Here is a 24,624-nt window from a genome sequence, read left to right on the forward strand (position 1 = left end):
TGCGATCGGAAAGAAAGTAGCAATACTCGATAATTTGCCCATATCCGCTTCGGTTATGGAAGCCGGTTTACAGCCGTCGGCTCTCGTTGTCTCAACTGTAAACCGCGAGAAATTGGCGATGTAGTTTAAACGGACACAGAAGGCTAGGTGAAACCCGAAAGAAGCCTTATCGGGGTAATCGTCACCCAGTCGTCGTAAAACGTTTCCAGGTTCTCCGGGAAGGCAGGTAATCTTGGAGCATTCATCCCCGAGTATACAAACCTCGCCTTATTTAGCGCGATTCACCCCGACGGAACCCTGAACAGCCTAATCTCGTAATACGTAAGGCAGGGGCGGACAAACTTGGCTCTTTTGGCTCCGCTGGCTTTGAGTGGTTCGTTACATGACCCGAATTGCCCGGCTCGAGTGTCGTTATTACTCAATTAGAAGAAGGAACCAAAGTGAGGTTCAATGCATGTTTGTAACTACTTTCCAATCGTTGTGAGGCCCATTTTTCTAGAATTAAGCCTTTTTGTAATATCTAAATACTACGTACATGCCATCGAGTAAATAAAACCAATCATTGGTAATCCAACCGATTTTCAATGGGTTTAAAAAAAGTCATAATAACAAAGTGTCTGAACTGTAATGTAGCATTTAATACTTGAAAAAATTTATCCTCTTTTCAAAGATTCAAAATAAGTCCGAGTTATTTAAGCTGATATCGCAGTAATGCCTTCAGTTTTCAATTTTCCCTGGTGTTGGAAATCTAATTGTTTGATTGTACGCGACAATGTAATATTTATTTGCGTATTCCCATTGAGAAGGTTAGAATTTCCCCAAACAAACACAAAAGCTAGTCTGGCTCGCCTTCGTTAAAGGATTGTAGATAACCCTTGAGTAAAGACCTATTAAGTGAGACAATAGGTAATTCTAAGCCGTAAAAGTTTGTCAGACCACGGCGAAAGGAACGATAGTTAAGTATAAGGTCCTGGGTGTTTCGCGGAATACGATAACTATCATGGGATCACATTGTGAATGCAACGAAAACGAGTTCACAGTTATTACCAGGGATAACAATTTTTCCCAGTTTTTAATCAAACTGAGTCTAATCAAGATGGAGGTAAAAAAAAAACTCCAACCACGACAAAGAAAATATCTTTCATTCCATTGTTCAGTCATCTCATGGCTTCGCAGGTTTTTTGCATTGTGATACGAAATGAAAGTTCAATTATGAAATGAAGGACGCAAAATACCGAAAATCAATACATTCTTATTGATTGATTTATCAAATTATTATATCGATTAGCTACGAATATCTCTTGAAAAAGAAAAAAACGAAAATAGAAAATACTGGGATTATCGTGAAAAGCTTAGATATCAATGCTCTGTTTCAAAACGCTTTAAAATCGTTAACAATCATAACAACCCGTTCAATTTTGCACTACGATAATTAATTTCATTCCCGAAACTATCTTCTACAAAATCACTGAAACAGTTGTTTTTCAGCATAGTCAATTCGATATTGCCATTCGTTAGTCTTGATCAATATCGGTGCAACATTGTAAAGATTAAATGTCTAACGATGCTGACATGATAAAAAAATTGATTCAGTGTATCTGTAGAAAGGTCTTCTGAAAACAACAAAGCACCAAAGAGTGAAATCGAAAGAATCTATCAGATTTTTTTAACCATTTTCCAACAATTTGAAGGGAAGTATCAAAATAGTTTCCCGTAATAAAGCTTTCTTTTAGACTAAATACTTTGAACAAGCGATCTTCGTTCCCTCGAAGTACAATAATTTGATAAATACCCAATGCGCAACTATTTTATGATCAGATTGTTAAAAACAGTTGATCTTTGGTCAACGGACTTCTTCGATACACGATTCGATACGAAACTAGGCGTAACATGTTTTTTTTTCAGCACATTTTGCAGTGATAAATAATTGTTTAAATATAAATTGTCGTTGTATCTTTATTCGATTAGTTCATTAACTCACAGGGTTACGGTCTACTAAAGGACAACCGATGTCAGAGCAGCGTTAAAATAATGTCAGGTTGGAGGGGAAGATGAGAAAAAAAAGAGGAAGACACGACGGCCACATCATTTGTCGACTGCTTTCATCAGCCGTTGTCACGTCCAGGCAATCGGGGTGTATCGAAACCCCGCTTGGGTACGTAGTCAGGAAGAGACGTCAGGCCGCAGAACGTGATCGCGGATGGAAATCGCGAGGCATCAGCGTATAGTTCCACGGGTGGATTTCAAAAAGTCGATTAAATCCACGACACCAGGGTCGCGGGCACGCGGCATCGACGGAGGCGCGGTCCAGGCTCGATGCTGTTTTCCCCAGGGGTTACAGGACTTCTTCCCTCGGGACTTTTTCTCTTCCTCCTTCGAGAAGGGCGTGTCCTGCAGATTCATCGCTTTCCCAAAGACGAACATACACGAGCCGAGGTACGGCTGGAACTCCGATATGTTCTGCTTGTAAGCGAGGGTGAAGCCGCCCGTATCCGCGCTGGGATTCAGCGGCAAATCGAACACCACTGAAAATTTATACATCTCGGTTACTCGATTAGCCACCTTATCCTTATACCCAGCATTAGAAGAGATTGCGGTGCGAAGGTTTGCCGAAAAAAGAATTCGAATTCGGGGTCGAATTGATCTTCAGAAAAGTGGTAATGATATTGTTTTTATTGTTTTTTTTTTTAATTTTCTACTACTGAGGAAAGAAAACATCATCCGTAACAAAAACGAGGACACACCAGTTTTTGGATTTTTGAATTTTTTTATGGGCTGGTCCCAAGAACAGCGGCATTTTTCTATCAAAAATCGATTTCCTACTATTTGTAACAATATCACGAATGACGAATAGAATTAAAATCATTGGCATCATCCGTGGGAAATTATTTTAAGAAATCTAATCGAACTTTGCTGAAGTCATTTGGCCCATTGCCTTACGAGTTACTCGACTGCCTAGATTTTTGCAGGCAAATTTCAAATTCAGCTGCAACGTATCCTTTTTGCTGGCAAAGACAAAAAAAGACGGTCAACCAAAATTTATCCAAAAGACTCATGATATAGCTTGCGGATGAAAATTTACGTTCTGAACTGAGTTTCCACTTTGTAGATTATTCTAATCCTAACTTTCAGCATGTCATCAGCGCACATTTTTTCCGTTACTTCACATCAAAAATCAATAATACACTGATCATTTTTCATTCCCTCAGGTACAGACTTCAATGAACGGGAGCGGAATGTGTTCAAGTTTTTGGTTGAATTTAACAGTTTCACTGTCACATTAATCTCTTATGTAAATACATGTTGCAAGACTTTTCTCTATTACCAGGTGAACGAGATTCCGATTATGGTTTGCAGAATCAAAATAAATATTACAAGCCTTGTGATTATGATCTGTCTAAATGAATATCCCGTCAATAAAATTTAAATAACAGCGATTTTTACGTAAATTATAGAAAAAGCTGAAACATATATCTGTACCTGAGAGGTTAATCATTATACAAAAATGGCGTACACTGATTAAAATTACAAAGATTACAAATTGATTACAATGACATGAAAGATTACAGAAAGATTACATAGATTGCAGCAAGATTAATTACGAAGATTATGCCAGGAATACAAAAGATTACAAACGATTAGAGATTGCATGGATCACGAAAAATTGCAAATATTGCAAATTATTAAAGGGATTACAGGATGATTACCAAGATTGTAACAGAATTTCCAAATATTACAACCGATTATAGAGATTACAAGGATTACAAAAATTGCAGAGATCGCAAAAGATTAAAGAGATTACAGACGGATTAAAAGGATTACAGTTAAGATAGCAAAAGATTACAAACGATTACAGACATTGTAGGAATTAAAAAAAAAAGTGCAAGGATTACGAAATATTACAGGAATTAAATAAAGGTTACAAAGATTATAACAAGACTGCGCAAGATTACATACGACTACCTACAGAGATCGCAAGGATTATAAAAATTTACAAAAATTGTATGGATTGCAAAAGATGACAGGTATTATGGGAAGATTACAACGATTTCCCGGGGATTACAGACATCACCTGAGATTAGACAGAGATTGCAAGAAGATAACACGGACCACACAAGATTACAAAGAACATATTAGATTACAGTACACCAGATTACAACAGCGATTAACCTCTCGCCTATACCTTGCTATTCTAAATTTTAACATTTCTATATTTCGAATTTCTACATTCAAAAATCGTACAAAACAGCTTTGGACATTTTCGTAAATTTCGATATTGCGACTTTCCTATCCTCCGATTCCTCCACATTTTACTTACATTCTGCATGAAGGAAGTTCGAACTAAATTTTAATTTTGCAATGTGTGCGAGAAAGAAAGAGTGTGAATATGAAATTGAACGAAGGCTTGAAGCATGAGAATTTTCACAAGTGGATGCGGGGGCGGTTCCGATGCGTGCTTTATGACTTGCACTCGTCGTTATTACCCGGTTCAGTAGACACAACAATAAAACGTTACGACGCGCTTATTCAATGCTATGCCAGGAATCCCAGGAGGGAATACAACGTTACAGAACACAAACTCCGTGGTACTTCAGGACCATATAACAGAAATAGAGCTTTAGATTATCAACCGCAACGGCAATACATGGAATCCTACTGATTGTTAAATGCGATTCTGATAGCTGAAACATCACCTTGGCAAGCCGAGAACCAATGGGACATCAACTTGCACATTCTTCGGAGTAAAGTGGTCCTTATTTGGTTTTCAGTTTTTAGTTTTGTTTTCAACGGACATGTCAACTCAATATTGGACGCAATTTTACAATACTACAGGTTTTCGCGTTCGAAGTATCGCGAAATTTGCAAGTTGAAACAATAATTATGTTGGTGAACTTTGGGATTGCACGAATGACATACTGCAATTATTTGCCCTATAATTATTTATCATTTCAATCATTCTTTTCATCGTCGGTTGGAAAACAAAATTGAAACTGCACGAGAATTCTAATAACGATCATGATGTTCATTCATAGGATCAAAAATTTATGAATATCGAGACTGATTAAAAATTGTCGTTAAAACAATCCTCGTCAGCAAACAATATGCAATCATAATTCACCGCTGCTTTTGCACATTACATAATTATGGAAGAGCTTCCGGTACTCATTTTCGATGTAGCATAGGTGAAAATGGAATCGACTTTGATGTGCGACGTGAGTCGTCAACGAATCGGAAGTATCGGATTCGAGTAGAATTCGATGGTCAGTAAACTGTCAATTTTTTGTACACGCACCGTCTCAGTTTCGAAAACAATTGAATTACTTTCCTTCTTGTTTTTTCCGTTAAATATGACAAAATACTGCAGCTAACTGGTGACTACAAATTATTCAGTGAGAATTACATCAAAAACTTGTTTTTCATCAGAACAATGCAGTCATCTTTTCTTTTTGTTTTTTAATTGGTTGATGTTCTCAACTGCATATGGAGATTATTTTGATATCAACAGACAAGAATCGTAATCGAAAAAATTCTGTCTCGAATCCGTTTACAAAAATCCCAGAACCACGTGCAGAAATTTTCCACAAAAGTAATTTCACCATTCAATCATTTTTGCATGTATCAAATAACGAATAAATACCGAGTCGTCGATTTGCCATTAATTTTCCAACGAGTGAATACTGTTATGGTATAACGTTATAATAACTCGAATGGTAAATTCGAACGAGGTTCAAGTTGACAGTAATAGTAACGTAAAGAAAAGATTGAAAGAAGAATCACTATTTTTCAACCTTAGATTAACTTTGAGCGGATAAAATCCGTAAAATATCAGTATTTCAATGTTGCATTACACGTTTGCAGGATCTCAGACAATTCCAACGCTGCGAAGCAACTGACTTTTTCCAAAAATCCGTCGTTACAATCACGTTACGAATTTCAATATCACGGATTTTACCTGTAACCTGTCGTTCGAAGAACTACCGATGCGTGTGAGCTGAAGCTTAAGTATCGGGAATCGAATCATCAAACCTTTGACCAAGCTTTCCAGCACAGCCGGATATAGACGCTCGGTTATCTTGAGGCCAGGCGGATGCATTCGAGGGTTGGTATTTATCTCAATAAGCCAAACGACCAGATCTTCCGTGACCATAAAATCAGCCCCATAAAGCTCAAAGCTGCACCTTCGTTTGTCCATGTATTCCTGCGAAGCGAGCATCGTCAAGACAATAGCCTCGGTCATTTTGGGATATATCGTGTCGAAGTAAGGCTCCCCATTGTGGCCAACGTTCCTGTAAAAATGTCCACGACCCGAAATCCGTTAGCTTATTTCATTTGTTGATTAGTATAAGAAATAGGATTCGCGATATCTTCAGCTGAAGTTACGACGAGTAATCGAAAAGGTGAAGAACACCGGATTGTACGACACAAAAAAAAAAAAAATGGTATAAATTCCCGATACGATGTATTACTTTAAGTAATCGTTCAGCCTCTCGCAATTCCAATTCTCATCGGGAAAAGACTCCTCTAAATCATCCGTCTTATCAATTTTACATCTCTTCTTTCGCCTGTCGATGTATTTCTCTTGGACGGCCGTGTTACAGATGTGAATCGCCTCGTGGTAGTTCTCGAATGTAAATGGCTTCGAACTGAACCGCAGCAACGCTTCGCTGGGATCATCATTTTACAGAAAATGAAAATCAACGTTTAGAACAATGTATAAATACACCTGGTTCTACTTTTAACACGTTAAAGTCCTGAATGTAGTCTTTTTAGTATGGGAATTGGAATTACTCGAACATCCATATCGTCAGTGGAAAGGTGTTGGTCACAAGGTACCACTGCCGAATGTCAAACTTTGTTTGATTAACCAGCAACGGATGCTCTGAAAACAGTTGAAAGAACGGTGTAAACATGTTTTTTTTGTCTCGCCCATTCAAAAATCTCAAACTTTGTACGACGAAGAGTTACTGATGGACTTGCACATGACTTGCCAAACAGATGTCCCAGAATCCAATTCCTACTTTCCGCCAATGCTATCGAAATCAATGATGGCCTTTGGTTTGAATACTGCAAAATCGTCGTTACGGTATAAAATAATGAGAGAATGCTTGTAACTCATATTAATCATCATATTCTCATCACGGTTGTATTTCGCAACTTTAAATCTTAGATTGCGATCGAATTATTAGTATGGAAAAAATAGATTTGAACCGAGTAACGAAACTCTCTCTTCCAAATCGAACAAGAAAAGAAACTTCTCACGACCAGTTTCTATCTAACTGTATAATACTTACCACCATCAACATCGAAAGCCTTGAAATTTCCGCTGGTCATTGAACATCTTGGCATGGTTCCATGACCAGAAAGATGGACAAAGACTGATTAGCATACCCCATTTCGCAAATCCATCATCAGCCTATCGTAGGTATAATTCTAAAGTACCGACCTATGTACTTTTGCACTATGTAATAATCCTTCGGCCTGTTGTTGACCTTGTGAAGGATGTCTTCGAGCTTGTGCGATATGCTTATACCGGTGCCACAGCAGAGGTCGCTGGGTTTAACGATCCAAATATTCCTCGCTCCGCTGAGTTCGTACTGCGGATCGACTTCCTTCAGATTCTTCAGAACAGCGAGTGCTTTCACATAGTACTCCTGTCATGCGGTATCGCAATAAATCAAGTCTCTGACAATGATCTCTTCGTGAAAAAAAAAAAAAAAAAAAAACCACAGACATTCCGATAATTAGAATTACCTCGAGTACTCGTTGAGGATCCGATGCTGTGATACGTAGGCCATTTTTTCCGTGCAACACCTTGTCGTAATCGCTCAAAAACTGTTCCCACTCAACACCACTGGGATTAACTGCGTCTCCGACGTCGAGTTTCTCGTTCCTCTCAACGGCCAAGAAGTCCTCGCACTTTTTCAGCGCGAAGTCGAGACTCGTTACGGCGACCGGCGTCTTTCCCTGGTCAATGACCTCCCGGCCGTTCTGAATCTCGCTGACCAACCATTTCAGAAGTCCCGCAGCCGCTGTTCTCCTAAAGTCCTCGACGAAAGCGTTCGCATCGCGGGTCAAGTTGTAGCTTCTCGGATAGTTGACGGTTGCCACTCCGTCCTCGCAAAACCAGTGCGCACTTTGCAGAAGGTGAGCCATTCCGAGCTGTCGGCAGAAAAGCGCAAGCTTTGCGCTTGAGGAACCAACGAAGTAGGATTTGGAATACAAATGAATGATTCCAATTCATTACGAGTTATACCTATACACGGCAGAAAAAACCGATGTATTTTGGAAATTTGTCACTCGGCATCCGAATATTCAGTTTGATTGGGGTTTGTCTTATTCAAAATTACGTTGATGGAACTTTATTTACACACTTTTTAAGGTTCTGTGCCTCAGAAGGTAAAAACGGAACCCTCGTAGGGTGACTTCATTGTCCGTCTGTCTGTCAAGATCCTTTTTCTCAGGAACATTTAGAAGTATCGAGTTGAAATTAATATCACATACTAGGATATACGGTCCCTTGGGAGTGTAAAAAATTCAAGCTTCTAGGCTAACGCCATCAAAAGATACGGCCATTTATGTCACATATTTTGATCAAATCCAAACCTGTAGGGTACTTCCCGTTGACCTAATTTGACGAAAAAATTATGGCAAAGATGGTCAACTATCCGAAGATGCTGTCTCCAAATTTCAAGTAAATCGGTTGAACACTTTTTAAAATATCATGAGAGCCGCAAAACTTATGTTACTGGGTGGAATAATTGATGTTACTGTCAATAAAAAAGCTTACTATCGATTTATAACGACGAAAAAATGTGTTAATGAAGCTGGATCTGCCTATTTTTGAATAAAATAATTCTCAATCTAAAATTCCCGAAAGTCACCAATTTTTTCAGCCATCTTATATTAGTATAATATAACCCTTAATATTGATTTTAAGTGATTTCCACTAATTTATTATATGTCCGGTTCATTGATTTCCATTGTACCAAGCGATTTCCATTAAGGGGTTGTACATACACCTGGGTAGGTAAAAAAATCGACTTTTAAAAAAGACGCTCATTCGAAAGTACTATCCTTTGAGTGTCTACCCTGGAAATTTCATGAAGATATTCGCAGTAATGACGAAGTTATAGCGTTTTGTAGCCGGCCGGGTGAGCAGCGACAAAGGCATCAAAAGAAGGAAGAATAAGGTCGACACAGCAGAAAAAAGATCTAACGGAAGCGTCGACGTCTCAGGAAGATCCGTCATATGGCCCCGGAATCGACGATTTACTGTAAGTTTAAAATAAACCAGTTATTTCATTGTCAGTGTAAGCTGTACTCAAAATTTTAAATGCGTTTTTCTCTAAATGGTGTTTTCAAAATCGGTACTAGAAATATCTCCGCCATTACTGGACCGATCGGGATCTAGTTTTGCACAGTTATGTTTCACAGAATAATCTAGTACTTGTCGAGCCGTTTTTTCGATACTTGCTATAATATTTTTCTTTTTTTTTTTTTTTTCTCTCATCGTAAGTAGTGATCAATTTTGAGGCACAAAAATTGCCTGTTTTTTCGCACGAAATTGAATTTTTAAATTCCCACTCGACAAGTACTTGTTTTATTTATCTACTTGAGGAAATTTTTGTTTCTTTTTTTTTTATTTTTTCCAGGCATAAAATGGCGGAGGCATGCCTGATACCGCAAAACGCTATCAACAAAAACACGATCCAGAAAAACGACTGTAACTTTTTCATCGTTCGAAATTTTTCAACCAATTTTTTACAGCATGTATACAAAATGTCACACTTTGAAAGATGTATAATGGTTGTTCAATAAAATTGTGTTTTATTTACTAAAAAAATTGTAACACATAATCCTAGTTTTAGTCGTCCCTGGTATATGTAAACCCTGAATTTTCAGTGTCACGCCTGATTTTCAACAATGTCCTAGAGTCCTGAAAAATCTTCAGTGATTACCGGAGCGAACAGAATGACGGAAAATGACAACGGATAACTGGAATTCAGTAAAAATCACCCTGATCACTGGGTAATGATCGAAAACCAATGGAAATAATTCGGTCAACTAGAAATCAATGAAAGTATAAGGTGATAAGATCGAAGCCAACAGAACGTTGACGAATCAAGTCCATTTGTAATATCGAGTGACGTGCGATGATTTTTGATTATTTCACTAACCCCAATCGATTTCTCGTTATTTCAAATACGTATCAGTTTCTTTGATACAGGAACAATTCGATTTCCAACTTTCAAAATCATGACTTCTTAATTGAACGAATGGACCCTCGCTCCGCGCTTTGAGCGACCGCGAGTCCGCACTTTCGGCCACAATTACCAACGAATTATTGAAGCTTTCGCGCGGCTTGACACTTCGTTTGCTTTATCATTCACCCCTGATTGGAATTGGGTCCCCCGGGGATTCGCGCCGAGATACCCATCGGCCTAGCAAATCGTGTGACCATACGTTGGACCTTGATTTATACCGAGTGTGATTTGAAACTCGCGGTATCAACAGCTGAGGGGCGTTTATTTTTCACCCCAACAATCGCTGACGCATCGGTATTATTTGCATTAGGGTTTTCCGTTGGGAAGCATCATCATTATTTTTATTTTATTTTTTTTCCTTCCCTCATGAAAAACATGCTGTACACAGCAAACAAGAAACCCTTGCTAATCCAATTTATTTCTTCATCAATCTGATTTTAAAAGGCCACTCTTGGAATTAGAAGTTTTCAGATTTGAATAACGGGGAGAAAAAGTTTGTTTTTTTTTTCAAGAACTTTTACTACACCAACGTATTTGATGACACTGGCTTGATCTTGGAAGCATCGTGATTGAGTTCTCCGTAAAATTGTGAGGTTAGTAAAACCCGTAACTCGAACGGTTAAAAAGTCATAAACCTTTGCTCAAAAGTCAATTCTATATAAGACTTCGACTTTATTGGCCAAACTATTGACTCTGCAAAAGAATTCAATGGACACTCCTGCAGGCAATTTGATTTTCTGTCAAAAATAACTACAGGTTGAATCTTTAGATTGTATCTTTAGAATCAAGTGAAAAATTATCAGTCTTAAAAACCAATTATTTGTACAGATTAAACTTGGAATATCTTTACTGGCTGAACTATTGACACTGTGATAAAAATTCAAGTGACACTTTTCCATTTACAGAGTCAAATTTTTCAAAAAATTCTTTCCGCATCAAGTCCGTACTGTTAAATACAGCTGAGTGGTAATAATGAAACAAAAAACTGACGCCTTTGCCATACTATTTAAATGTGAAAGCTTTGAATTCCAAGAGCGACCATTTGAAATTGTATTCAAAAGACATCTTTTGATCACGGCGAAAACGAGGAGTGAACTTTCAATTTGAGCAGGAAAACTTTTCCGTTCGTGCAAATAATAAGCCCGAATCGTGAAAACTTCGAATGGTTAGAATTTCCGAATCGTTAAAACTTTGTCCGATCTAGTTCAAGCTTTCAAATGTTTCCAAGTCCCAGGCAGACAGTCGCTCGGATTTTAAAAATTTTCCGTAATTTCTATCCGTACCCAAAATCTTGTTGCAATGTTAGAAAAGATCGAAGCAAAATAATCATGCGAGGGAAATCAATCAGCTTCACGGAATGTATTCACGAAAAATCACCGTGTATCTATTTTATTTTATCGAGCTGCTGCTGCTTAGATTCCATGCTCAGAAAAATCACTCTACTCCACACGACCGTTTCGCCTGAGTCTTTCTTTGCGTCTTTTCACCGTCTTCCGTACGACTTTTCACCTCAATGTTGTCTGAGATGTTGCGAAAGATTGATCGCCTGTACTTTGAGCTATTGTTAAATGTAAAACCGAATCTTCGATCGGCACGCTTTTTCCAACTATCGTAACTTGGGGTTCCGTGAAATCGTTCGACGAAATCCCGGCTTCAAAATTCAAGCTCTGAACTCAAACTTCTGCTCACCTCTACAAAAATTCTACATTTTTTGTTATTTTACACAGTTTTCAGAACGATATTGTTGCTATCAATTATTCTTGAATAGTCACGTGCCGATCACACGTTTCGAATACCTTGACAATAACTCGGAAAGTGATCATATCTGTGGGATAAAAATCAATTACACGCGTATAAAAAATAGAGATAGAGGAAGAAAGCTGGAGAGACGTAATTTTTTATCACCTTGGACGTGTAGATAAAGGATTTTTGAAATCTGTTGAGAAGCGTGTCATTTCGTAAAGTGCAATCCCAGTCGACGAAGTTGTTCCTACAATCCCAAATGAAATCTGGCGCCCGGTGGCGCAGCAGACGGAAAATCAGCGCTTTCTCGTTCACAGTGCCGTCCGCTTCTCTGAGATTGCCCAAGGAATTCGTATCTAAGCTTGCGACGCTTCCTAGATAGACGTTAAAATCATTTTCTAGTCGCGTCGTAACGATTCTCACGGTAAATACACACACACACACACACACACACAAACATGTATATTCGCATAAGGCTTGTAAACGCGCGCACAATTCGCGCATTGTAAGTGCGACTTTCGCCACACCGGGATATAAAACGAAATGGAATTGTCCAGTCCTCGTGAAACTGGGTTACAGTCTACGAATGAAAAACAATGTTATTTATACCGTTGCAAATAAAAGAAGTTCGTCGAGGCAACTGGCAAAAGAAAGAGAAAACAATAAAAAAAAAAAAAACAAGAACCGTTCCGTTTCATTTACAGAAAGAAGGAGAAAAAACAAAAATTGATCATCAGTTCAGTAATTTGTACCGATTACGAGACGAAAAAGTCGCATCGTTGAAAAAAAATGGTGCAAAATTATAAGTGTTTCTATTCGGACTTGATATTTCTTGCAATAATTCTGAAAAAAGTTAAAGATTTATCGTGCACTAATTCTACACAAGGGTGCAAAATTTTCATTATCGAAAGAACAAAATTACTGGTCTTCACTACGGAAAAAATTCTTCTGAATATTTCGCGCGAATTTCTACCACATTGACTACTAAATCTAATGGTCAAGTATTCGAAGCAGTTAAATTACTATGTTTTCAAAAATTATTCATTTTTCTGAATTATTATTAACTAATGTCAGGAATAGTGTTTCACTTTCTTACCATTTGTCCTGGCTGAAAAATAAAACTTAAAGGGAAAGAGTTTTTACAAAAACTTGCGTCCGGTAAATTGGCAGGATACGTTCATGTGTTTTTGCATTTTCAGTTTCGCGTAAGCTTGGAAAACAATTCTGCACAAGAGTTTTAACTTGAACATAAACGATGTAGAAATTGGCGCTAGAAAGACACGCGATGCTTTTACTAACCGTAGGGAACTGTCCTGGTTTTGGTAGCTTCGTATTTTTGCACCCAGCCTCTCTCCTCCAACGCTTCCTGGAGTTTTGGGAGCTCTCCTCGGAGTAGAAATATTTTATGCCTCTGCGGTGAAATTGGTTCGTGCAAGTCAAAACAGTGAATCAAAGGCGTGTGCAAAATCTACGTGATACAATACATCTCACACGATATGTGGGGTTTATTGCTCATCTATCAAGTATTGGTTGTATGTAGGATAAAGAAAGATTCGTCGAGTGTCGGTAAAAAATGTTTCACCAAGTGAGAACGTTTCGACCAACTTCAGACTACGATCAAAATTAAGACAATATGCTTAACTAGACATTCGCTTGTAATAGACATATCTGTTACAAAAATCTTTTCACTTTGCTTCTTTCCTCGCAGTACAAATGTGCAATTCACCCAGATATAAAATGTAACCTCAAAATTTGTTTCTATTATCTATATAAGTAAATGTAAATCCGAAGTAAAAGTGTATCTAAAAAAATTGATGAGTTGTAAAAATTCTTTGAAATCTCTTGTACATCAATTTCTAGAACGTGGGCTATAACTGGACTGAGGTTTTATATGTAAAAGTTTATGAATTCTAACGATAAGTTTGAAGACACATTTATTGCTCGTATATTACATTCACACGCGAAAGTGAATTTTATCGAATGCACGATAAAGTACCGTTAAAAAACTATCATCGTATAAAAATTGCAATGAATTTATTCCTGCAGTTAAGAAGGAACATGCGTATTGGCAAGTAAAAATACTCCATAACGGTGCTAGATTTCTGTACTTAGATTGAAAACAAAGAATTTCCACAAAGATACGTCGGAATTTTAGATACATGCAATGATGTTTGAAAAATGTTGAACACCGCAATTCGCGTGAAAAAAATTGACGTGAAAATGAGAATTGAGAATACATTTTTAGAATTCCCGTCAAGAAATTCCAAACTAGATACACTGAACTTTATACATACCAAAAGATAAGTGACAATGCAAGGATCGTCTGGTTCCTGGTATTTTACCAGTTACGTTACAATGACGAAGTAGTTTCGTTCATCGAGAATAAACGGACTCACCATAATCGCCTTTTCGACCTTCGACTTGATCTTGTAGTAAAATTCCTTCCTCATCCACTCGGTAACGCAGCATCCTTTCTCGGTGCGTATCATCTTGGCACAGCAATCATGAGGGTCCTTGTCGTTCGGACAGCAAGAACAATGGTCGAGCGGGGATTTAGGGAAAAAGCCGCACTCCAATGAAGCGACGCTGTTAACAACCCCGACTCTGGGTTCTTCGTGGTCAGGAAGAGGCCACTGCGCGATCATCTTAGGGTACTTGAATCTGTTGTAAGGATTCGGTGGACTAGTCGGCCTCTCGAAACACTTTCCGGAATTGCACTCGAGGAATGCAGACACCTTTCCGCTTCCAGATTCGCGAGTCGACATCGCGGACCGAACGCTGCTTTCCGGTGTCTCGGTAATCGTCTTTTCCGATTTCCCTTCCAATTTATCAGCGACTCGTTCCTCCTTCTTCTTCGGATCGGTAAACCGCGCAGCGTCCGAAGTCGAGGAGGTTTTACTGGAGGAACTTCGTCTCCTATTCGAGCTGCCGGAAGTCTGAGAGGCACGCTTCGGATCCACATCCAGTTTCGAGCTTTTCTTCCGTTTTACGGAAGCTGAGGTTGATCGCCTATCGGGCCTTCCTTTAACGCTTTCGTTCTCGGAATACTCCCGTTCGGAAAATTCGCCCTCGCGGATTGTCTTCCTTGATGCTTCCTTGATCGACTTCCTCCGGTCCTCCGATAATGATTTCTCCGAACGAGACGTCGGTTCTTCACCCGGCGAAACGGTCTCGTCGACTTTAGTGACAGGTGAGGGCTTAATTTCGGTCTCTGGTTTGATCTTGGATTGAGATCGCTTGATTGACAGGCTTGATTCATTCTTGGACATGTTTGTTTCTATTTCTTCTCTTCCTTACCTTATCCCTTATCTTTTCGAAATATATGCAATGCTTACAATACCTCGCGTGTCCTGCTTGTCCCCGGAATTTAGCTTTAACCGAATATTTTATACGTAAATAATATGTGACAGTTTCATTTTCGCTGAATTTGGTTATGGACCAGACATGTTTGGACTGAAACCAGACAGCCCTATTTTTCGTCGCTCAGTTCCCACCGTTCGACGTTACTTCAGCCACCGTGTTCGGCTCAGTCACGTACGAAATCGATGATAAATTCACACTTGTCTCGCCGACTGATAAATGACGGTGTGGCTCTGCAGAGATCGCTGCATGCGAGGCGAGACGAGGAGAGGAGAGGAGAGATTTTAACAACCCTTCGACAATGCGAACTTTTTCGGAAGACGAACAGCGATGTTTTCACCTCGCCTAAAACTCTCTGCATACACAATCTGTAATACACCGCATAAAGCTAACGATAAATTTTCCATAAGTAAATCGTATTCTGCTTTACCCTGTTCATCGATGTGTTTCGGTTACGAATGCATAAATATTCACCTAACTTTTGTATATTTGATATACCTACGCGATACATTCTTATATCGTCGCGCGGTTACAGATTTATCAAACTACTTCATAAATTTCTCCATATACTTTGATACACGTACCGAACGGAAATATTTCAACTCCCCCCTCTTGCGATCTTTTTGAAATACGATACACGTACAATATTTCACCTCACGATACACCTATCTCTATGGAGGAATCGATTCATAACAAATTTCCTCACTTTTCCGATACGCAGTTTGTACACCGTGCGTCTATTCTTTACTACAATACTTGGATAAAAACACACGTGAAACTCTTGCGCGTAAATATGAATGCAATATAATAGTCAAAATCCAGCTAGTATCGCTTCGCAGATTAATACCTACAACCAGTTTACAAAACTTTAGTTCGATCACTTTGAATGTGATTAGCTCCGAATTAAAAAATCACTCGCTATTTTCCACGACCGTCATTTTCTCATTTAGCACGTATTCGAACTCACGTAGACGGTATTTACGAACGTAAATTCAGGGAAAAATCAAAGTGCTCGTCAGAATTGGGTAACGAAACATAATGATGAGATCATGAGGTCGTAGAAAATTTTTTATGAGCCTTTTGATGCCGCTTGCGGAGCCAAATAAAAGTTGCGATTCTTTTCACGGAATACCGAGACATGCCTGATACGTTGCGTGTCCCAATTGCGTTCAAAGTCAAACGAAAACGTGATTTACCGAGTTTACTTTTGGCTTCTTGCAAAAAAAAGCACTTCAATCCTTGTCCCAGACAGACAGGCAAAACAAGAAGAAGAAGAAAATGAACAACAAATACGATAAAAGTTTTGCTTATGTGGGTCTTATTTCGTGTCTGTCTGATAACTCGATGTAAATGATGTTGTGGAAGAAGCTGTTCAATCGTCACGTAAGTTTCATAGTATCGTTGCGACGGCGAGAATACGCTGCTTTTATCTAACGCGCTTACTCTAATTCGAAAATCTACTTAAGCCGAGTGAAACTAATGAAAACAAACAAGATTTCAGCAGCGATACGCCGTATGACTTGTAGAACTCTGTAGACGTCACGTGAAAACATCCCGATAATATGAAAAGGATTTTGTGGTACCATCTAATACATTATCGAAGAATGACGAATGGTAAAGGCACGGCATCAAGATTGCGTTAGAGTTCTTTAGCTCAGCCCTCGCGGAGGGTACATCTTATCATAAGGGTTAATGCTCCATTAATATAACCAAACGAGCATCAAGAACGTCGAATATCACGACGAGATGGATTGGATCGACCATGAGAGTTTGCAGGTCGGGTATATATGAGATTGATACGCACCCTTTCTCCTTTCCGTCCCTCAACGTAAGATAAATGATGGACTGCCGAAAATCCGTAAATAGAAGACAGTGAGTAGAGAATAAAAAGGAAAAAATCAATGCTCCAAATTCAGGGTTCGTTTTTCCTCCCCTTTCCTTTCTCTATAAGTCAGAGTTGGAATGAACTGCGGCTTTGTAGCTGTGACACCATGAATTAGATACTGCAGTATCCCGATTCAACGATTCGAATTGAAGTATATTTCACAGGTGACTGTTCCGCGTATGGACGAAACGTGCTGGCCTTTGTCGAGTGTCGGGTGACGGGGGTGAAATTCCTGTCGCCACATTATTGCAGTCGACTGACAACGGTGCGGTGCTAGGCGAAGGACGAGGGGATGAAACTAGGACATTTCCCTGCCGAGTGTCCAATTTCGATACCATATAATTGAATACAATGCTCAAGGGGAATCTGACGGAGTATCACTCGGGTCAAATGCCAAAGACCGTGCAGCGTCAAATTGCACCAAGTCGTTATTCGGCTGCATGGAAGTGCGTTACCATTCGGTCCCACCAAGTCTTTTTTGGAACTTCTCGACTCCGGAAACGGCCCGCTGATCTACTTTCGGATTGAGCCGGATTATTTATTATTGAGGAATTTATCGGAGCAGAAAAATTGCCGGGAAAAAACTTTGACGCAGATATTGAAGGGGAAAATTAATTTCGAGGCCGCCGTCTGGGCTGAGAAACTTCAAAGCCGAGAATTCCCGTTGAAAAAGAAGGCTAGCAGAGTCCCGCAATTAACCACCACGTTTAATTTCCCGGTTAAACTAAGGCGTACCGGAAAACTGAACGCTGAAGGGCCACCCGCATACCAGAAGACTGTAAAGATTAATCGCCCATAAAACGTGATGGTCCTGCAGCCTGCAAATCACGCGCGACCGAGCCCCAAGGACAGAAAGACTTACAAATTGACCCTGACAGAACATTTTGACTACCTTGCATCACTAGAACTGATTCACGGAACGAGTTTGCACCATCAGGACTAAAAATCGCAAGTGTATGTATAGATTGTGTGAAGCAACATCTGCCATTTGAGACACAAAAGACTCGCATCAATTTGACACAATGACGACCATTGATACGAAATCACATTATAAAATATGTGCTGATTCAATTAGTTAGCGTGGACCATTATTGAGCAATTTTTACGGTCATTTTAGTTTACGTCAGATAGAATTGTTATATTGACATCACGTGGTAATGTATGGACAGATGTTATCGGAGTGACATTAATTGGTATTATTTTGATATCAAACTTTGTTATATTGACACCAAGATTCGCGGCAGTAAATCGCCGCCAAGTTACCTTAAAGGCGAGAGCCAACCGAGAATCATTTACCCAGCCCAACTACTTTCCTAGCTTACTGTGTATAAGCATGGCGTTATATCTCAGGAACGCGTGAATATTTATAAATAAGACTTCCATGACTCGTACTCCCGGCCCATATGACCTCAGTGTCAAAGCCTAATCAGAATCAGTCAAATGGTTCCGTATTTATTACCTGTCAAGGTGGATGAAAAAAACATTTTTCTTCTCCGTGCCAGAGCGCCGCACGATTCTTTTCTGCATGATTCTGATCGAACGCGTATACGAATCGATTTGAAATTTGTAGCACGGATATTTGCCATCAAAATCTCGCCGCTCATTGATTTTGGCGTAAATTTAAATCCGGATTCACTCAGTATGTGATTATAAAGTCGCGAAGTGAGTCGACAAACAAAATGGCCGCTAGATCGAGCTCTTAATAATAACCGCACGGTGGCGCTGTTGACCGTGATGGTCGCCCAGTGGCGCTGTCGCACTGTTGACCACTAAAATTAAATAATATTGGAACGGTCACTGCATGGTTCGGTATACGGCTGACTATCCAGAGAGTGATAGCTTGGAGGTGAACTGCTGTCTCTCTTGCGCCGGTACAGTCTTTTCAGTGGCCTGCAGACTATAAATCAGTGCTCCTTTCGCACGAGTTTTCTTTTGTGAATCAGTGATATTATATTTTGGCTTAGGTGAGGGTTCTAGTATTATTATATTTCAGTGCTGTTGATGATAAAAATATTCCTAATAAATTATACTTATTCTTAGAATAAATTTGTAAATTTGATGAAAATAGGTCATGTCCATGGTCTTACGTAAGTGGATAAGTGAAACAGTGATCCAATGTCGTGAGAGTTAAATAGTGCGAAGTGCCGATTGTTAATTATTACTGACATCTACTTTACGAGATCTTTTGCATGAAACAGATACTCTGAGCTGACTGTTGCTAGAAAATCGAACTAACGAAGGTACGATATTCTACAATCGGATACACACTTGAAAAACAGCCTGAATAACGATCAGAAACATATTAAATGTAAATAGCAAGAATAAGACCGGAAGACGATTGTTTACTCGTGATAAATCTGATGAAACAATGCCAATCACTACTAGTAGAAGAATAGCCATGATGCTTTAAATCAGACGGTATGTTACGTACGTTGATTCTCATTGGATTACATTTATTCATGTAACATGTAAAAGATGAATAGTTCGGCCTGAACCTTTTCATTACCACCAACTGCATGACTCATTTGTATGTTTTCTACCATCACCTCAAATATGTTCCAATTACCAAATCGACAGACTAGACGAACAGAAGCTTCAAAATTAACAACGCAATCAAAAACGAAGTCTGCTTACTGTTCGGAAGTTCACAGTTGACATTGATACAATATCATTTTTCATGTCTGCTACATTACCTTGATTCACATGATACATGGTAGAAAAATGAAAGGCGATAAACTGGAACCTTTTCTTTGATTGCTCATTACTTTGCATGTTTCACAGTCACTTGACAGTCACAGTCATTTTTATCCTATTATCAATCCGTTAGAACAGAGACATGTTACACTTTGGCAAGACGATGTGGTACAACAAGAGATGACCCGCAAGTGTTCCAAAAATTAGCAGTCTACGTATCTCATCAAAATGAACCGACTTCCACGAGCCTACCAACCACTACCTCAACCCATCGGTACTTGGGCATCACTAACTGCCTACTGGAAAGACTGATATAAATGTCAATACATGTAATCAAACGGTATGCTATACATTTCCATATTCAATAAATAACCTTAGCTCATACGATACGTACAAGCGCAGTGAGAAGTCGTCATCGCTTGTTTGTTTAATTCAACTACATACATAATGACACCACGATTGTTTTGTATTTCAATGTTTCACAGTCACCTGGACTATACCTATTCGATTATCAATCCGTTGGAACAGACAAACATGACAACGTCCCGACACAAAAGACGATCCACAGCTGCGTCTCTCTCATTGTCCTGATTCAACTTCCACTGGACTGCCAACCACTAACTTCATCTGTCCGTCCATCAGCTCCACTGACTTTCCAGCGAAATGTCTGATATAGTCCCAATATCTATCTTTAAACGGTATGCGCTGAGCAAAATACCATTACTAAATCATTTGTAAGCATATAAAACTGATTAAAAACATTATAACCATTCAATTATAGTATAAATTTATAGTGACTAGTTGTTTTTTGTATGTTTTTTTAGAGAAACTTAAATTGTTCTCATTAACAATCCATTGGCAGAAATTATACTCACTTTTAGAATGACAGTCAAAATGAGGATGTGAGCGTGATGGATGCTTTGAACTTAGAGATTATTCACTTATGAGATCTGGTGAATACCGCGCTTAAAACTTGTAACTTCTTTCGCGAGCTCGTGAACTTTTGTGCGATCAAATGTCTTAAGTTCGTCTATCCGCTCTGACTGTCGAGGCACGAGAGTCGCATTGCAAAATAAACCACTCGACTATGCTACACAAGCCAATTAGAAGTAGTGGCTTTCACCGCAAGAGTAAACCAAATAAATCTACTGTGAAATGCTTTACAGGCAATGCTTTGCAGGCAATAAAATACTGTAAAAGACAACGGTCTCTTAGCTTCTCGTATTTGTAATATTCTTTTTCAGCTTGTACTGCAAGCTTGCGTTCGATCCGAAAAGACCAACTTTGCCTCTTTGTCACACAATATACTATTGAGACCTGGTAACGTAGGTCTGAGCGTGCGGCATGTGTTATTAATTGGTAATTTGGTGTCAAGAGTTTCCGACTGTGTAAAATAGAGTAATATATTTAGTCTGACAAATTCTGTTGAAAAAAAAGAAGTTTCCTATATCATTTTCACCTAGCAATGTATTGATTATTTGTTCGAAAATTGAGATAGCCATATGTACGTACAGGTACGCCAATTGGATCAGCAGTATTGCTATTTCGCGTTCTCATCTTGGCGGTCACAAGTCATAACAACGATATCAACTATGAATGTTACGGATCTCAACATGTAAAAAGGATGTGATTCACTTTTAAGTAGTTCATTTGTTACTACGGTACAGCAATATCATTGCCACATGCTTACAAGAAGTAGTGAAATCCACGCAGAAACATCTGAAATGTAAACGAATCCGCCAAGTTAATAAAACTACATCACAATAAAAATATAATAACAACTTAGGTATTGCTAATCTCAGTCGTAAATTCAGGCAAAACCCCAAGCCCTAGGATTTCTCGATAAGTACGTAGATATACGTCGTGAAATCGGACCTCGCTGTTTCGCGTAATTATATCGAAATATCATTCCAAGAGCTGAGGAACTTAGAGCTTGGGGTTTCTTCCTAATTTCACAACAGGGACTGACGATACCTAAATTGTTTTTGTATTTTTATTATGGCATCGTTTTGGTAAGTTTTCGGATTTCTTTACATTTCAGATGTTTTTGCCGCAATCAGAAATTGTTGGAGTGACAGCAATTGGCATTGTTTTGATATCAGACTGTTATATATTGTTATGTCTTATATTGTTGGAGTGACGTCAACTAGTTTTGTTTTGATATTGGACTGTGTTACGTTGCCATCATATATCATTGGTTTGACATCGTATGATATTATATTGACATCACACGGCGTTAGATTGACGATGGATATTGTTATATCGACATAAGATATTGTCAAAATGTTTATGAGAACAAATTATAGTTTACAGAAGTCAGCATTGAAATTTTTCTCACAGTGTAATTGTTCGTGCTATAAATCTCCAAAAATGAGGGTCTTCATTGACCGTGGTAAAAATTGCTTCTAATAATCGCAAGGGCTGACCATTTGTCGACAAAAGTGAACAATATTCGATCGCGGACATGTTGAATCGAAGTAATGGTTTATCCTGCGACAAGTAAAAGAATCCACCAACACCGTGGCAAATCTGATTCAACGATTCGAAGGGGAAACACGCAAACGGTGAACCGATTGAAGAAGCAAAGGGGCTCTTTGTGGGACGATTAGTGACCCAATAGCTGCCGAAGTCTGGTCCAAATTGACTTCTGTCGTCGAGTGGGAGGTCGGAGAGAATGCGCATCAATTCAACGGAAGTTCTATATAGCGGTAAGGTTTCGTTCATTAAGCACAAAGGATGAGCCGGCTGCTGCAATGGAGCGTGCAGGGGCATGCACGCGAAGTCGAAATGGCCGCCGCGTGGAACGAGTTATGATGGGCATAGGAGACGGCGTCGCCGGCTTACATTTCCACTTCCTTACCCGGGCTTTTTAATTACACCCTAGAATCGCTTCACGGACGCCAGAACGGCGGGATACGTCGCGGAACCGGCCGACCGTCCATTCATGCAATTTTTTTCTACCCTTCCATTACGAAGATTGTCTCTGCTTTGTGATATCCGGTGTCTTCTTGTGCGTGCCCCTTTCCATCCTCGTACAGTGCCTCTGAGACACAACCGCGTCGTGTTATTTTACGGTGCTATAACATCACCACCATGTGTGTAATTGGATCGTCAAATTACATTCGACGTGACGTGAAGCAAGACGGCGAGTAGTGTTGGACCGAATATTTAATGGAAGGGATCTTAGCATGGCGTGATAAAAAAAAAAACCTTTCGTCAAGGCTTCACAATGGGGTATTGACATTTACTAAAAATCTACAGTAACGAGATACATATTTTATTCCCCATGTGACTGTGATCAAAACAGTTTTCTAAGCACAAAATGTATTTCTTCTTATATACTTATTTGGAAACTTTTTCCAAGGTCTTGGAAACGCTGTTTGAACTCATTTACACGAATATCGTAATGATTACATGAAAAATCTATACCTCATCTGTGGTACTAGAAGGTCCGTCCAAAGAATATTCAAGCAATCAATGATTCGAATGTGTTCCGCTCGTTCAACTTATTTTCTGATAAGAAAGAGGTATCGTACTTTGCAACTAGCCAATTCACTATAGAACGGAAGTAGCCGTAAATGAATGTTTCCATTTTTTTCATGTCCTTCCGTACGACGATAAGAATATGTAAGAAAAATCAATGTTATCCAGAGATCATGTTTACAAATTATCTAGCAGCCAAAAAAGTATCTGACGTATTATATAACCAGGATCCACATGGAGTTTGGTTCATTCGGAAACATATTTTGCGTTACAAGGGTCACGGATGGTGCAAAATTAAGACGTCTAATTACACTCTCGCCATGAAAATTATAAAATTTTGTAGGTAATCATGATCATTGATTATTATTGTTACTATTATACTACAGTAAGCCACCGCAGAATTGGATTCAGTAGAATATTGGACACATGTCACCCAATAAATCCGGGCTAAGATACACCTATACAACTTGTGTTTACAGACGAAGAGACTTTTGGGGTCAATACTTGCTTTATTGTTTTTCCATAATTACAATAAAATGTACGAATCTAGATATCGATGCGCTGTAATTTCTACGATGTGTGAATTATCATAATCATGACAAACAAGAGTAACTTCTGTGCGTTTAGAAACATGATTATTAAATACTCGAAGGTTGGGAACGTGAAAAAGTGATCGAGATAAATAATGAGTTTTCCAAAACTAATTTCGAAGGTAAGTCTTTTGAATAACACAAATTTTGACAGATTAATAAAACTTGAATATTCTGAATAAGAAGGTTTAACGATTTGAAAGACAAGCAGTGTGCATACCGAATTTTAGTTCCAGACTAGTAGAAGAAGAAGGTGTAAGTATTGACCGAATATCAAAGTAATAACCTAAATTGAGATCAAGAACGTCATATCAAATACCCGCCATTTTTATTACAAAGCATTCCTTTTTTAAATTCCAACATATTGGATCAGATGGTTTTTAAATGTTGAAGTACAGTGTAACATCGACGCTTTACACGTAGAAAAAGTTTTATTACTTGGTAGCGATGGACGTAGAATCGGAGGTCCAGGTAAGCATCGTTACAAAGCCTTTCAGTTTCAACGTGTAGGTCGCAAAGTTCGTCGATTACATTTGCGTACGCGTAGTACATCATGGTGTTGTAAACCAACGTTACTCACAGCACTTTTTTACTCCGATTTTTT

At 38.9% G+C, this 24,624-nt stretch overlaps 1 protein-coding gene across 1 annotated transcript; it reads right to left on the minus strand.

The window, feature by feature from the left end:
• Window positions 1-2,217: 2,217 nt before the first annotated feature.
• On the minus strand, window positions 2,218-15,277 carry LOC107226278 (tubulin glycylase 3A-like). Its single transcript, XM_046735988.1, has 9 exons — window positions 14,405-15,277; window positions 13,308-13,419; window positions 12,171-12,382; window positions 7,753-8,160; window positions 7,445-7,649; window positions 6,790-6,880; window positions 6,468-6,665; window positions 6,028-6,287; window positions 2,218-2,525 (listed from the first exon to the last, which is right to left on the minus strand). Exons 1-9 carry the CDS (start codon window positions 15,275-15,277, stop codon window positions 2,218-2,220), a joined length of 2,667 nt encoding a protein of 888 aa, XP_046591944.1.
• Window positions 15,278-24,624: the final 9,347 nt, after the last annotated feature.

This window comes from Neodiprion lecontei, chromosome 3 (genome assembly GCF_021901455.1).
Source record: "Neodiprion lecontei isolate iyNeoLeco1 chromosome 3, iyNeoLeco1.1, whole genome shotgun sequence".
Classification (NCBI taxonomy): domain Eukaryota; kingdom Metazoa; phylum Arthropoda; class Insecta; order Hymenoptera; family Diprionidae; genus Neodiprion; species Neodiprion lecontei.